This window comes from Lipophrys pholis (assembly GCF_963383615.2).
Source record: "Lipophrys pholis genome assembly, chromosome: 2".
Classification (NCBI taxonomy): domain Eukaryota; kingdom Metazoa; phylum Chordata; class Actinopteri; order Blenniiformes; family Blenniidae; genus Lipophrys; species Lipophrys pholis.
In genome coordinates, this window is record NC_137636.1 from 39,677,912 (window position 1) to 39,694,819 (window position 16,908).

Here is a 16,908-nt window from a genome sequence, read left to right on the forward strand (position 1 = left end):
GGGGACACATGGGGTGGGGCCACATGAGGCAGGGACACATGGGGCGGGGACACATGGGGTGGGGTTACATGGGGTGGGGTTACATGGGGTGGGGTTACATGAGGCGGGGCCACAAGAGGTGGGGTTACATGAGGCAGGACCACATGGGGTGGGGTTACATGGGGTGGGGGTCACATGGTGTGGAGTAACATGGGGCGGGGCCACATGAGGCAGGGAAACATGAAGCGGGGACACATGGGGTGGGGTCACATGGGGTGGGGTTACATGAGGCGGGGCCACAAGAGGTGGGGTTACATGAGGCGGGACCACATGGGGTGGGGTTACATGGGGTGGGGGTCACATGGCGGGACCACATGGGGTGGGGTTACATGGGGTGGGGGTCACATGGTGTGGAGTAACATGGAGTGGGGTCACATGGCATGGGGCCACATGAGGTGGGGCCACTTGAGGCGGGACCACATGGGGTGGGGTTACATGGAGCGGGGTCAGTTGAGGCGGGGTCACATGGGGTGGGGTTACATGGAGCGGGGCCACATGGGGTGGGGTTACATGGAGCGGGGCCACATGAGGCAGGGACACATGAATCGGGGACACATGAGGTGGGGTTACATGGAGTGGGGTCAGTTGAGGCGGGGTCACATGGGGTGGGGTTACATGGAGCGGGGCCACATGAGGCGGGGCCACATGAGGCAGGGACACATGAGGCAGGGACACATGGGGCGGGGCCACATGAGGCAGGGACACATGAAGCGGGGACACATGGGGTGGGGTTACTTGGGGTGGGGTCACATGGGGTGGGGTTACATGAGGCGGGGCCACAAGAGGTGGGGTCACATGGGGTGGGGTTACATGGGGTGGGGGTCACATGGTGTGGAGTAACATGGAGCGGGGTCACATGGCGTGGAGCCGCATGAGGTGGGGCCACATGGGGTGGGGCCACTTGAGGCGGGACCACATGAGGTGGGGTTACATGGAGCGGGGTCAGTTGAGGCGGGGTCACATGGGGTGGGGTTACATGGGGTGGGGGTCACATGGTGTGGAGTAACATGGAGCGGGGTCACATGGCGTGGAGCCGCATGAGGTGGGGCCACATGGGGTGGGGCCACTTGAGGCAGGACCACATGAGGTGGGGTTACATGGAGCGGGGTCAGTTGAGGCGGGGTCACATGGGGTGGGGTTACATGGAGCGGGGCCACATGGGGCGGGGCCACATGAGGCGGGGTCACATGAGGCAGGGACACATGAGGTAGGGACACATGAGGCAGGGACACATGAAGCGGGGAACCTTGAGGTGGGGTTACATGGGGTGGGGTTACATGGAGCGGGGCCACATGAGGCAGGGACACATGAGGCAGGGACACGTGAGGTAGGGACACATGAGGCAGGGACACATGAAGCGGGGCCACATGAGGCAGGGCCACATGAGGTAGGGACACATGAGGTAGGGACACATGAGGCGGGGACACATGAAGTGGGGACACATGAGGCAGGGACACATGGGGCGGGGCCACATGAGGCAGGGACACATGAAGCGGGGACACATGGGGTGGGGTTACTTGGGGTGGGGTCACATGGGGTGGGGTTACATGAGGCGGGGCCACAAGAGGTGGGGTCACATGGGGTGGGGTTACATGGGGTGGGGGTCACATGGTGTGGAGTAACATGGAGCGGGGTCACATGGCGTGGAGCCGCATGAGGTGGGGCCACATGGGGTGGGGCCACTTGAGGCGGGACCACATGAGGTGGGGTTACATGGAGCGGGGTCAGTTGAGGCGGGGTCACATGGGGTGGGGTTACATGGAGCGGGGCCACATGGGGCAGGGCCACATGAGGAGGGGCCATATGAGGTGGGGTTACATGGGGTGGGGTTACATGGAGCGGGGCCACATGGGGTGGGGTTACATGGAGCGGGGCCACATGGGGTGGGGTTACATTAAGCGGGGCCACATGGGGCGGGGCCACATGAGGCAGGGACACATGAGGTAGGGACACATGAGGTAGGGACACATGAAGCGGGGAACCTTGAGGTGGGGTTACATGGAGCGGGGCCACATGGGGCGGGGCCACATGAGGAGGGGCCACATGAGGCAGGGACACATGAGGTAGGGACACATGAGGCAGGGACACATGAAGCGGGGAACCTTGAGGTGGGGTTACATGGGGTGGGGTTACATGGAGCGGGGCCACATGGGGTGGGGTTACATGAAGCAGGGCCACATGGGGCGGGGCCACATGAGGCGGGGCCACATGAGGCAGGGACACATGAGGCAGGGACACATGAAGCGGGGCCACATGAGGCAGGGCCACATGAGGTAGGGACACATGAAGTAGGGCCACATGAGGCAGGGACACATGAAGCGGGGCCACATGAGGCAGGGCCACATGAGGTAGGGACACATGAGGCGGGGCCACATGAGGCAGGGCCACATGAGGTAGGGACACATGAGGCAGGGACACATGAAGCAGGGACACATGAAGCGGGGCCACATGAGGCGGGGCCACATGAGGCAGGGACACATGAGGTAGGGACACATGAGGCAGGGACACATGAAGCGGGGCCACATGAGGCAGGGACACATGAGGTAGGGACACATGAGGCAGGGACACATGAAGCAGGGACACATGAGGCGGGGCCACATGAGGCAGGGACACATGAGGTAGGGACACATGAGGCAGGGAAACATGAAGCGGGGCCACATGAGGCAGGGCCACATGAGGCAGGGCCACATGAGGTAGGGACACATGAAGCGGGGAACCTTGAGGTGGGGTTACATGGGGTGGGGTTACATGGAGCGGGGTCAGTTAAGGCGGAGTCACATGAGGTGGGGTCACTTGAGGCGGGGCCACGTTCCTCCTCACCGCTACTCCAGGAGGTGCTGACCCCTGCTCCTCTCTTCTCCAGGAGCTGCTGACTCCTTTTCCTCTCTTCTCCTCCAGGAGGTGCTGACCATGTCCTCCTCTCTTCTCCTCCAGGAGGTGCTGACCCCTGCTCCTCTCTGCTCTTCATCAGGTTGTGACTCTGGCTTTGGGAAGGCCACCGCCCGGCGTCTGGACTCTCTGGGATTCCAGGTCTTTGCCACGGTTCTGGACCTGAATGGAGAAGGTGCCCAGGAGCTGAGGAGGTGCTGCTCCTCGCTGCTCACGCTCCTGCAGGTCGACATCACTCAGCCGCAGGAGGTGCAGGAGGCACTGCTCCTCACCAAGGCCAAGCTGGGCCTCCGAGGTGAACCAGAACCCTGACCCTGACCCTGACCCTGACCCTGACCCTGACCCTGACCGTGTGTGTGTGTGTGTGTATGCTGCAGGCCTCTGGGGCCTGGTGAACAACGCCGGAGTGTGTGTGAACTTCGGGGACGTTGAACTCTCATTGATGAAGAACTTCCGTGGCTGCATGGAGGTAAATTTCTTCGGGACACTAAACGTCACCAAGAGCTTCCTGCCGCTGCTGCGACTGACCAGAGGACGGATCGTCAATATCTCCAGCCCCGCAGGTCTCACAACACACACACACACACACACACACACACACACACACACACACACACACACACACACACACACACACACACTGGCTTGTCTATCACAGATCTTCAACACATTAGAAAAACTGATAAAAAACCATCTGGATTAATTCAATTTATAAACACGGCGGAGGAGGTGCTGGACTGGCTGAGGAGTCATTGACCTAACGAGGAGGTGCTGGACTGGCTGAGGAGTCATTGACCTAATGAGGAGGTGCTGGACTGGCTGAGGAGTCATTGACCTAACGAGGAGGTGCTGGACTGGCTGAGGAGTCATTGACCTAACGAGGAGGTGCTGGACTGACTGAGGAGTCATTGGCCTAACGAGGAGGTGCTTTACTTATTGACTTTACGAGGAGGTGCTGGATTGGCTGAGGAGTCATTGACCTAACGAGGAGGTGCTGGACTGGCTGAGGAGTCATTGACCTAACGAGGAGGTGCTGGACTGGCTGAGGAGTCATTGACCTAATGAGGAGGTGCTGGACTGGCTGAGGAGTCATTGACCTAAGGAGGAGGTGCTGGACTGGCTGAGGAGTCATTGACCTAATGAGGAGGTGCTGGACTGGCTGAGGAGTGTTTGACCTAACGAGGAGGTGCTGGACTGACTGAGGAGTCATTGACCTAACGAGGAGGTGCTTTACTTATTGACCTAACGAGGAGGTGCTGGACTGGCTTAGGAGTCATTGACCTAAGGAGGAGGTGCTGGGCTGGCTGAGGAGTCATTGACCTAACGAGGAGGTGCTGGACTGGCTGAGCAGTCATTTACCTAACGAGGAGGTGCTTTACTTATTGACCTAACGAGGAGGTGCTGGACTGGCTTAGGAGTCATTGACCTAACGAGGAGGTGCTTTACTTATTGATCTAACGAGGAGGTGCTGGACTGGCTGAGGAGTCATTGACCTAATGAGGAGGTGCTGGACTGGCTGAAGAGTCATTGACCTAATGAGGAGGTGCTGGGCTTGCTGAGGAGTCATTGACCTAATGAGGAGGTGCTGGACTGGCTGAGGAGTCATTGACCTAATGAGGAGGTGCTTTACTTATTGACCTAACGAGGAGGTGCCTGGCTGGCTAAGGAGTCATTGACCTAACGAGGAGGTGCTGGACTGGCTGAGGAGTGTTTGACCTAACGAGGAGGTGCTGGACTGGCTGAGGAGTGTTTGACCTAACGAGGAGGTGCTTTATTTATTGACTTAACGAGGAGGTGCTGGACTGACTGAGGAGTCATTGACCTAACAAGGAGGTGCTTTACTTATTGACCTAACGAGGAGGTGCTGGACTAGCTGAGGAGTGTTTGACCTAACGAGGAGGTGCTGGACTGGCTGAGGAGTGTTTGACCTAACGAGGAGGTGCTTTATTTATTGACTTAACGAGGACGTGCTGGACTGACTGAGGAGTCATTGACCTAACAAGGAGGTGCTTTACTTATTGACCTAACGAGGAGGTGCTGGACTGGCTTAGGAGTCATTGACCTAACGAGGAGGTGCTTTACTTATTGGCCTAACGAGGAGGTGCTGGATTGGCTTAGGAGTCATTGACCTAAGGAGGAGGTGCTGGGCTGGCTGAGGAGTCATTGACCTAACGAGGAGGTGCTGGATTGGCTGAGGAGTCATTGACCTAACGAGGAGGTGCTGGACTGGCTGAGGAGTCATTGACCTAACGAGGAGGTGCTGGATTGGCTGAGGAGTCATTGACCTAACTAGGAGGTGCTGTATTTATTGATCTCACGAGGAGGTGCTGGACTGGCTGAGGAGTCATTGACCTAATGAGGAGGTGCTGTATTTATTGACCTAACGAGGAGGTGCTGGACTTGCTTAGGAGTCATTGACCTAACGAGGAGGTGCTGTATTTATTGAACTAACGAGGAGGTGCTGGGCTGGCTAACGAGTCATTGACCTAACGAGGAGGTGCTGTATTTATTGACCTCACGAGGAGGTGCTGGACTGGCTTAGGAGTAATTGACCTAAGGAGGAGGTGCTGTATTTATTGACCTAACGAGGAGGTGCTGGATTGGCTGAGGAGTCATTGACCTAACGAGGAGGTGCTGTATTTATTGACCTAACGAGGAGGTGCTGGATTGGCTGAGGAGTCATTGACCTAACGAGGAGGTGCTGGACTGGCTGAGGAGTCATTGACCTAACGAGGAGGTGCTTTACTTATTGACCTAACGAGGAGGTGCTGGATTGGCTGAGGAGTCATTGACCTAACGAGGAGGTGCTGGACTGGCTGAGGAGTCATTGACCTAATGAGGAGGTGCTGGACTGGCTGAGGAGTCATTGACCTAACGAGGAGGTGCTGGACTGGCTGAGGAGTCATTGACCTAACGAGGAGGTGCTGGACTGACTGAGGAGTCATTGACCTAACGAGGAGGTGCTTTACTTATTGACTTTACGAGGAGGTGCTGCATTGGCTGAGGAGTCATTGACCTAACGAGGAGGTGCTGGACTGGCTGAGGAGTCATTGACCTAACGAGGAGGTGCTGGACTGGCTGAGGAGTCATTGACCTAATGAGGAGGTGCTGGACTGGCTGAGGAGTCATTGACCTAACGAGGAGGTGCTGGACTGGCTGAGGAGTCATTGACCTAATGAGGAGGTGCTGGACTGGCTGAGGAGTGTTTGACCTAACGAGGAGGTGCTGGACTGACTGAGGAGTCATTGACCTAACGAGGAGGTGCTTTACTTATTGACCTAACGAGGAGGTGCTGGACTGGCTTAGGAGTCATTGACCTAAGGAGGAGGTGCTGGGCTGGCTGAGGAGTCATTGACCTAACGAGGAGGTGCTGGACTGGCTGAGCAGTCATTTACCTAACGAGGAGGTGCTTTACTTATTGACCTAACGAGGAGGTGCTGGACTGGCTTAGGAGTCATTGACCTAACGAGGAGGTGCTTTACTTATTGATCTAACGAGGAGGTGCTGGACTGGCTGAGGGGTCATTGACCTAATGAGGAGGTGCTGGACTGGCTGAAGAGTCATTGACCTAATGAGGAGGTGCTGGGCTTGCTGAGGAGTCATTGACCTAATGAGGAGGTGCTGGACTGGCTGAGGAGTCATTGACCTAATGAGGAGGTGCTTTACTTATTGACCTAACGAGGAGGTGCCTGGCTGGCTAAGGAGTCATTGACCTAACGAGGAGGTGCTGGACTGGCTGAGGAGTGTTTGACCTAACGAGGAGGTGCTGGACTGGCTGAGGAGTGTTTGACCTAACGAGGAGGTGCTTTATTTATTGACTTAACGAGGAGGTGCTGGACTGACTGAGGAGTCATTGACCTAACAAGGAGGTGCTTTACTTATTGACCTAACGAGGAGGTGCTGGACTAGCTGAGGAGTGTTTGACCTAACGAGGAGGTGCTGGACTGGCTGAGGAGTGTTTGACCTAACGAGGAGGTGCTTTATTTATTGACTTAACGAGGAGGTGCTGGACTGACTGAGGAGTCATTGACCTAACAAGGAGGTGCTTTACTTATTGACCTAACGAGGAGGTGCTGGACTGGCTTAGGAGTCATTGACCTAACGAGGAGGTGCTTTACTTATTGGCCTAACGAGGAGGTGCTGGATTGGCTTAGGAGTCATTGACCTAAGGAGGAGGTGCTGGGCTGGCTGAGGAGTCATTGACCTAACGAGGAGGTGCTGGATTGGCTGAGGAGTCATTGACCTAACGAGGAGATGCTGGACTGGCTGAGGAGTCATTGACCTAACGAGGAGGTGCTGGATTGGCTGAGGAGTCATTGACCTAACTAGGAGGTGCTGTATTTATTGATCTCACGAGGAGGTGCTGGACTGGCTGAGGAGTCATTGACCTAATGAGGAGGTGCTGTATTTATTGACCTAACGAGGAGGTGCTGGACTTGCTTAGGAGTCATTGACCTAACGAGGAGGTGCTGTATTTATTGAACTAACGAGGAGGTGCTGGGCTGGCTAAAGCAGTCATTGACCTAACGAGGAGGTGCTGTATTTATTGACCTCACGAGGAGGTGCTGGACTGGCTTAGGAGTAATTGACCTAAGGAGGAGGTGCTGTATTTATTGACCTAACGAGGAGGTGCTGGATTGGCTGAGGAGTCATTGACCTAACGAGGAGGTGCTGTATTTATTGACCTAACGAGGAGGTGCTGGATTGGCTGAGGAGTCATTGACCTAACGAGGAGGTGCTGGACTGGCTGAGGAGTCATTGACCTAACGAGGAGGTGCTTTACTTATTGACTTAACGAGGAGGTGCTGGACTGGCTGAGGAGTCATTGACCTAACGAGGAGGTGCTGGACTGGCTAACGAGTCATTGACCTAACGAGCAGATGCTGTATTTATTGACCTAACGAGGAGGTGCTGGATTTATTGACCTAACGAGGAGGTGCTGGACTTGCTTAGGAGTCATTGACCTAACGAGGAGGTGCTGTATTTATTGACCTAACGAGGAGGTGCTGGGCTGGCTAACGAGTCATTGACCTAACGAGGAGGTGCTGGATTTATTGACTTTACGAGGAGGTGCTGGACTGGCTAACGAGTCATTGACCTAACTAGGAGGTGCTGTATTTATTGATCTCACGAGGAGGTGCTGGATTGGCTGATGAGTCATTGACCTAATGAGGAGGTGCTTTACTCATTGACCTAAAGAGGAGGTTCTGGACTGGTTGAGGAGTCATTGACCTAATGAGGAGGTGCTGTATCTATTGACCTAACGAGGAGGTGCTGTATTTATTGACCTAACGAGGAGGTGCTGGACTTGCTTAGGAGTCATTGACCTAACGAGGAGGTGCTCGATTGGCTGAGGAGTCATTGACCTAATGAGGAGGTGCTTTACTTATTGACCTAACGATGATGTGCTGGATTGGCTTAGGAGTCATTGACCTAAAGAGGAGGTGCTGTATTTATTGATCTCACGAGGAGGTGCTGGACTGGCTGAGGAGTCATTGACCTAACGAGGAGGTGCTGTATTTATTGACCTAACGAGGAGGTGCTGGACTTGCTTAGGAGTCATTGACCTGACGAGGAGGTGCTGTATTTATTGACCTAACGAGGAGGTGCTGCGCTGGCTAACGAGTCATTGACCTAACGAGGAGGTGCTGTATTTATTGACCTAACGAGGAGGTGCTGGATTAGCTGAGGAGCTATTGACCTAATTAGGAGGTGCTGTATTTATTGATTCAACAAGGAGGTGCTGGGTTGGCTGAGGAGTGATTGACCTAACGAGGAGGTGCTAGACTGGCTCAGGAGTCATTGACCTAACGAGGAGGTGCTGGACTGACTGAGGAGTCATTGACCTAACGAGGAGGTGCTGTATTTATTGACCTAACGAGGAGGTGCTGGACTTGCTTAGGAGTCATTGACCTAACGAGGAGGTGCTGTATTTATTGACCTAACGAGGAGGTGCTGGATTGGCTGAGGAGTCATTGACCTAATGAGGAGGTGCTGTATTTATTGACCTAACGAGGAAGTGCTGGACTTGCTTAGGAGTCATTGACCTAATGAGGAGGTGCTTTACTTATTGACCTAACGAGGAGGTGCTGTATTTATTGACCTAACGAGGAGGTGCTGGATTGGCTGAGGAGTCATCTACCTAATGAGGAGGTGCTGTATTTATTGACCTAACGAGGAGGTGCTGGACTTGCTTAGGAGTCATTGACCTAACGAGGAGGTGCTGGACTGACTGAGGAGTCATTGACCTAACGAGGAGGTGCTGTATTTATTGACCTAACGAGGAGGTGCTGGATTAGCTGAGGAGTCATTGACCTAACGAGGAGGTGCTGTATTTATTGACCTAATGAGGAGGTGCTGTATTTATTGACCTAACGAGGAGGTGCTCTACTGGCTGAGGAGTCATTGACCTAACGAGGAGGTGCTGGACTGACTGAGGAGTCATTGACTTAACGAGGAGGTGCTTTACTTATTGACCTAACGAGGAGGTGCTGGATTAGCTGAGGAGTCATTGACCTAACGAGGAGGTGCTGTATTTATTGACCTAATGAGGAGGTGCTGTATTTATTGACCTAACGAGGAGGTTCTGTATTCATTGATCCTACGAGGAGGTGCTGGATTGGCTGAGGAGTGATTGACCTAACGAGGAGGTGCTGGACTGGCTGAGGAGTCATTGACCTAATGAGGAGGTGCTGGATTGGCTGAGGAGTCATTGACCTAACAAGGAGGTGCTGGACTGGCTGAGGAGTCATTGACCTAACGAGGAGGTGCTGGATTGGCTGAGGAGTCATTGACCTAACGAGGAGGTGCTTTACTTATTGACCTAACGAGGAGTTGCTGGACTGGCTAAGGAGTCATTGACCAAACAAGGAGGTGCTGGACCAGCTGAGGAGGTGCTGTATTTATTGACCTAACGAGGAGGTGCTGGACTGGCTGAGGAGCCATTGACCAAACGAGGAGGTGCTGGACTGGCTGAGGAGTCATTGACCTAATGAGGAGGTGCTGGGCTGGCTGAGGAGTCATTGACCTAATGAGGAGGTGCTGGGCTGGCTGAGGAGTCATTGACCTAACGAGGAGGTGCTAGACTGGCTCAGGAGTCATTGACCTAACGAGGAGGTGCTGGACTGACTGAGGAGTCATTGACCTAACGAGGAGGTGCTGTATTTATTGACCTAACGAGGAGGTGCTGGACTTGCTTAGGAGTCATTGACCTAACGAGGAGGTGCTGTATTTATTGACCTAACGAGGAGGTGCTGGATTGGCTGAGGAGTCATTGACCTAATGAGGAGGTGCTGTATTTATTGACCTAACGAGGAGGTGCTGGACTTGCTTAGGAGTCATTGACCTAATGAGGAGGTGCTTTACTTATTGACCTAACGAGGAGGTGCTGTATTTATTGACCTAACGAGGAGGTGCTGGATTGGCTGAGGAGTCATCTACCTAATGAGGAGGTGCTGTATTTATTGACCTAACGAGGAGGTGCTGGACTTGCTTAGGAGTCATTGACCTAACGAGGAGGTGCTGTATTTATTTACCTAACGAGGAGGTGCTGGGCTGGCTGAGGAGTCATTGACCTAACTAGGAGGTGCTGTATTTATTGACCTAACGAGGAGGTGCTGGACTGGCTGAGGAGTCATTGACCTAACGAGGAGGTGCTGGACTGACTGAGGAGTCATTGACCTAACGAGGAGGTGCTGTATTTATTGACCTAACGAGGAGGTGCTGGATTAGCTGAGGAGTCATTGACCTAACGAGGAGGTGCTGTATTTATTGACCTAATGAGGAGGTGCTGTATTTATTGACCTAACGAGGAGGTGCTCTACTGGCTGAGGAGTCATTGACCTAACGAGGAGGTTCTGTATTCATTGATCCTACGAGGAGGTGCTGGATTGGCTGAGGAGTGATTGACCTAACGAGGAGGTGCTGGACTGGCTGAGGAGTCATTGACCTAATGAGGAGGTGCTGGATTGGCTGAGGAGTCATTGACCTAACAAGGAGGTGCTGGACTGGCTGAGGAGTCATTGACCTAACGAGGAGGTGCTGGATTGGCTGAGGAGTCATTGACCTAACGAGGAGGTGCTTTACTTATTGACCTAACGAGGAGGTGATGGACTGGCCTACGAGTCATTGACCTAATGAGAAGGTGCTGGATTGGCTGAGGAGTCATTGACCTAACAAGGAGGTGCTGGATTGGCTGAGGAGTCATTGACCTAACAAGGAGGTGCTGGACTGGCTGAGGAGTCATTGACCTAACGAGGAGTTGCTGGACTGGCTAAGGAGTCATTGACCAAACGAGGAGGTGCTGGACTGGCTGAGGAGTCATTGACCTAACGAGGAGGTGCTGGACCAGCTGAGGAGGTGCTGTATTTATTGACCTAACGAGGAGGTGCTGGACTGGCTGAGGAGTCATTGACCTAACGAGGAGGTGCTGGACTGACTGAGGAGTCATTGACCTAACGAGGAGGTGCTGTATTTATTGACCTAACGAGGAGGTGCTGGATTAGCTGAGGAGTCATTGACCTAACGAGGAGGTGCTGTATTTATTGACCTAATGAGGAGGTGCTGTATTTATTGACCTAACGAGGAGGTGCTCTACTGGCTGAGGAGTCATTGACCTAACGAGGAGGTTCTGTATTCATTGATCCTACGAGGAGGTGCTGGATTGGCTGAGGAGTGATTGACCTAACGAGGAGGTGCTGGACTGGCTGAGGAGTCATTGACCTAATGAGGAGGTGCTGGATTGGCTGAGGAGTCATTGACCTAACAAGGAGGTGCTGGACTGGCTGAGGAGTCATTGACCTAACGAGGAGGTGCTGGATTGGCTGAGGAGTCATTGACCTAACGAGGAGGTGCTTTACTTATTGACCTAACGAGGAGGTGATGGACTGGCCTACGAGTCATTGACCTAATGAGGAGGTGCTGGATTGGCTGAGGAGTCATTGACCTAACAAGGAGGTGCTGGATTGGCTGAGGAGTCATTGACCTAACAAGGAGGTGCTGGACTGGCTGAGGAGTCATTGACCTAACGAGGAGTTGCTGGACTGGCTAAGGAGTCATTGACCAAACGAGGAGGTGCTGGACTGGCTGAGGAGTCATTGACCTAACGAGGAGGTGCTGGACCAGCTGAGGAGGTGCTGTATTTATTGACCTAACGAGGAGGTGCTGGACTGGCTGAGGAGCCATTGACCAAACGAGGAGGTGCTGGACTGGCTGAGGAGTCATTGACCTAATGAGGAGGTGCTGGGCTGGCTGAGGAGTCATTGACCTAATGAGGAGGTGCTGGGCTGGCTGAGGAGTCATTGACCTAAAGAGGAGGTTCTGGATTGGCTGAGGAGTCATCTACCTAATGAGGAGGTGCTGTATTTATTGACCTAACGAGGAGGTGCTGTATTTATTGACCTAACGAGGAGGTGCTGGACTGGCTGAGGAGTCATTGACCTAATGAGGAGGTGCTGGATTGGCTGAGGAGTCATTGACCTAACAAGGAGGTGCTGGACTGGCTGAGGAGTCATTGACCTAACGAGGAGGTGCTGGATTGGCTGAGGAGTCATTGACCTAACGAGGAGGTGCTTTACTTATTGACCTAACGAGGAGTTGCTGGACTGGCTAAGGAGTCATTGACCAAACAAGGAGGTGCTGGACCAGCTGAGGAGGTGCTGTATTTATTGACCTAACGAGGAGGTGCTGGACTGGCTGAGGAGCCATTGACCAAACGAGGAGGTGCTGGACTGGCTGAGGAGTCATTGACCTAATGAGGAGGTGCTGGGCTGGCTGAGGAGTCATTGACCTAATGAGGAGGTGCTGGGCTGGCTGAGGAGTCATTGACCTAACGAGGAGGTGCTAGACTGGCTCAGGAGTCATTGACCTAACGAGGAGGTGCTGGACTGACTGAGGAGTCATTGACCTAACGAGGAGGTGCTGTATTTATTGACCTAACGAGGAGGTGCTGGACTTGCTTAGGAGTCATTGACCTAACGAGGAGGTGCTGTATTTATTGACCTAACGAGGAGGTGCTGGATTGGCTGAGGAGTCATTGACCTAATGAGGAGGTGCTGTATTTATTGACCTAACGAGGAGGTGCTGGACTTGCTTAGGAGTCATTGACCTAATGAGGAGGTGCTTTACTTATTGACCTAACGAGGAGGTGCTGTATTTATTGACCTAACGAGGAGGTGCTGGATTGGCTGAGGAGTCATCTACCTAATGAGGAGGTGCTGTATTTATTGACCTAACGAGGAGGTGCTGGACTTGCTTAGGAGTCATTGACCTAACGAGGAGGTGCTGTATTTATTTACCTAACGAGGAGGTGCTGGGCTGGCTGAGGAGTCATTGACCTAACTAGGAGGTGCTGTATTTATTGACCTAACGAGGAGGTGCTGGACTGGCTGAGGAGTCATTGACCTAACGAGGAGGTGCTGGACTGACTGAGGAGTCATTGACCTAACGAGGAGGTGCTGTATTTATTGACCTAACGAGGAGGTGCTGGATTAGCTGAGGAGTCATTGACCTAACGAGGAGGTGCTGTATTTATTGACCTAATGAGGAGGTGCTGTATTTATTGACCTAACGAGGAGGTGCTCTACTGGCTGAGGAGTCATTGACCTAACGAGGAGGTTCTGTATTCATTGATCCTACGAGGAGGTGCTGGATTGGCTGAGGAGTGATTGACCTAACGAGGAGGTGCTGGACTGGCTGAGGAGTCATTGACCTAATGAGGAGGTGCTGGATTGGCTGAGGAGTCATTGACCTAACAAGGAGGTGCTGGACTGGCTGAGGAGTCATTGACCTAACGAGGAGGTGCTGGATTGGCTGAGGAGTCATTGACCTAACGAGGAGGTGCTTTACTTATTGACCTAACGAGGAGGTGATGGACTGGCCTACGAGTCATTGACCTAATGAGAAGGTGCTGGATTGGCTGAGGAGTCATTGACCTAACAAGGAGGTGCTGGATTGGCTGAGGAGTCATTGACCTAACAAGGAGGTGCTGGACTGGCTGAGGAGTCATTGACCTAACGAGGAGTTGCTGGACTGGCTAAGGAGTCATTGACCAAACGAGGAGGTGCTGGACTGGCTGAGGAGTCATTGACCTAACGAGGAGGTGCTGGACCAGCTGAGGAGGTGCTGTATTTATTGACCTAACGAGGAGGTGCTGGACTGGCTGAGGAGTCATTGACCTAACGAGGAGGTGCTGGACTGACTGAGGAGTCATTGACCTAACGAGGAGGTGCTGTATTTATTGACCTAACGAGGAGGTGCTGGATTAGCTGAGGAGTCATTGACCTAACGAGGAGGTGCTGTATTTATTGACCTAATGAGGAGGTGCTGTATTTATTGACCTAACGAGGAGGTGCTCTACTGGCTGAGGAGTCATTGACCTAACGAGGAGGTTCTGTATTCATTGATCCTACGAGGAGGTGCTGGATTGGCTGAGGAGTGATTGACCTAACGAGGAGGTGCTGGACTGGCTGAGGAGTCATTGACCTAATGAGGAGGTGCTGGATTGGCTGAGGAGTCATTGACCTAACAAGGAGGTGCTGGACTGGCTGAGGAGTCATTGACCTAACGAGGAGGTGCTGGATTGGCTGAGGAGTCATTGACCTAACGAGGAGGTGCTTTACTTATTGACCTAACGAGGAGGTGATGGACTGGCCTACGAGTCATTGACCTAATGAGGAGGTGCTGGATTGGCTGAGGAGTCATTGACCTAACAAGGAGGTGCTGGATTGGCTGAGGAGTCATTGACCTAACAAGGATGTGCTGGACTGGCTGAGGAGTCATTGACCTAACGAGGAGTTGCTGGACTGGCTAAGGAGTCATTGACCAAACGAGGAGGTGCTGGACTGGCTGAGGAGTCATTGACCTAACGAGGAGGTGCTGGACCAGCTGAGGAGGTGCTGTATTTATTGACCTAACGAGGAGGTGCTGGACTGGCTGAGGAGCCATTGACCAAACGAGGAGGTGCTGGACTGGCTGAGGAGTCATTGACCTAATGAGGAGGTGCTGGGCTGGCTGAGGAGTCATTGACCTAATGAGGAGGTGCTGGGCTGGCTGAGGAGTCATTGACCTAAAGAGGAGGTTCTGGATTGGCTGAGGAGTCATCTACCTAATGAGGAGGTGCTGTATTTATTGACCTAACGAGGAGGTGCTGTATTTATTGACCTAACGAGGAGGTGCTGGACTGGCTGAGGAGTCATTGACCTAATGAGGAGGTGCTGGATTGGCTGAGGAGTCATTGACCTAACAAGGAGGTGCTGGACTGGCTGAGGAGTCATTGACCTAACGAGGAGGTGCTGGATTGGCTGAGGAGTCATTGACCTAACGAGGAGGTGCTTTACTTATTGACCTAACGAGGAGTTGCTGGACTGGCTAAGGAGTCATTGACCAAACAAGGAGGTGCTGGACCAGCTGAGGAGGTGCTGTATTTATTGACCTAACGAGGAGGTGCTGGACTGGCTGAGGAGCCATTGACCAAACGAGGAGGTGCTGGACTGGCTGAGGAGTCATTGACCTAATGAGGAGGTGCTGGGCTGGCTGAGGAGTCATTGACCTAATGAGGAGGTGCTGGGCTGGCTGAGGAGTCATTGACCTAACGAGGAGGTGCTAGACTGGCTCAGGAGTCATTGACCTAACGAGGAGGTGCTGGACTGACTGAGGAGTCATTGACCTAACGAGGAGGTGCTGTATTTATTGACCTAACGAGGAGGTGCTGGACTTGCTTAGGAGTCATTGACCTAACGAGGAGGTGCTGTATTTATTGACCTAACGAGGAGGTGCTGGATTGGCTGAGGAGTCATTGACCTAATGAGGAGGTGCTGTATTTATTGACCTAACGAGGAGGTGCTGGACTTGCTTAGGAGTCATTGACCTAATGAGGAGGTGCTTTACTTATTGACCTAACGAGGAGGTGCTGTATTTATTGACCTAACGAGGAGGTGCTGGATTGGCTGAGGAGTCATCTACCTAATGAGGAGGTGCTGTATTTATTGACCTAACGAGGAGGTGCTGGACTTGCTTAGGAGTCATTGACCTAACGAGGAGGTGCTGTATTTATTTACCTAACGAGGAGGTGCTGGGCTGGCTGAGGAGTCATTGACCTAACTAGGAGGTGCTGTATTTATTGACCTAACGAGGAGGTGCTGGACTGGCTGAGGAGTCATTGACCTAACGAGGAGGTGCTGGACTGACTGAGGAGTCATTGACCTAACGAGGAGGTGCTGTATTTATTGACCTAACGAGGAGGTGCTGGATTAGCTGAGGAGTCATTGACCTAACGAGGAGGTGCTGTATTTATTGACCTAATGAGGAGGTGCTGTATTTATTGACCTAACGAGGAGGTGCTCTACTGGCTGAGGAGTCATTGACCTAACGAGGAGGTTCTGTATTCATTGATCCTACGAGGAGGTGCTGGATTGGCTGAGGAGTGATTGACCTAACGAGGAGGTGCTGGACTGGCTGAGGAGTCATTGACCTAATGAGGAGGTGCTGGATTGGCTGAGGAGTCATTGACCTAACAAGGAGGTGCTGGACTGGCTGAGGAGTCATTGACCTAACGAGGAGGTGCTGGATTGGCTGAGGAGTCATTGACCTAACGAGGAGGTGCTTTACTTATTGACCTAACGAGGAGGTGATGGACTGGCCTACGAGTCATTGACCTAATGAGAAGGTGCTGGATTGGCTGAGGAGTCATTGACCTAACAAGGAGGTGCTGGATTGGCTGAGGAGTCATTGACCTAACAAGGAGGTGCTGGACTGGCTGAGGAGTCATTGACCTAACGAGGAGTTGCTGGACTGGCTAAGGAGTCATTGACCAAACGAGGAGGTGCTGGACTGGCTGAGGAGTCATTGACCTAACGAGGAGGTGCTGGACCAGCTGAGGAGGTGCTGTATTTATTGACCTAACGAGGAGGTGCTGGACTGGCTGAGGAGTCATTGACCTAACGAGGAGGTGCTGGACTGACTGAGGAGTCATTGACCTAACGA

General features: G+C 53.1%; 1 protein-coding gene across 1 annotated transcript in view; it reads left to right on the plus strand.

Annotated features, from left to right (window-relative positions):
* Positions 1 to 16,908, plus strand: part of hsd11b2 (hydroxysteroid (11-beta) dehydrogenase 2) — a gene marked incomplete at both ends in the record, with an annotated part of 43,282 nt that overhangs the window by 9,949 nt on the left and 16,425 nt on the right. Inside the window, 2 exons of the mRNA XM_080458655.1 lie at positions 3,011 to 3,223; positions 3,306 to 3,491. Of these exons, the coding sequence (XP_080314781.1) occupies positions 3,011 to 3,223; positions 3,306 to 3,491 (399 nt within the window). The remainder of the gene's footprint in view (positions 1 to 3,010; positions 3,224 to 3,305; positions 3,492 to 16,908) is intronic.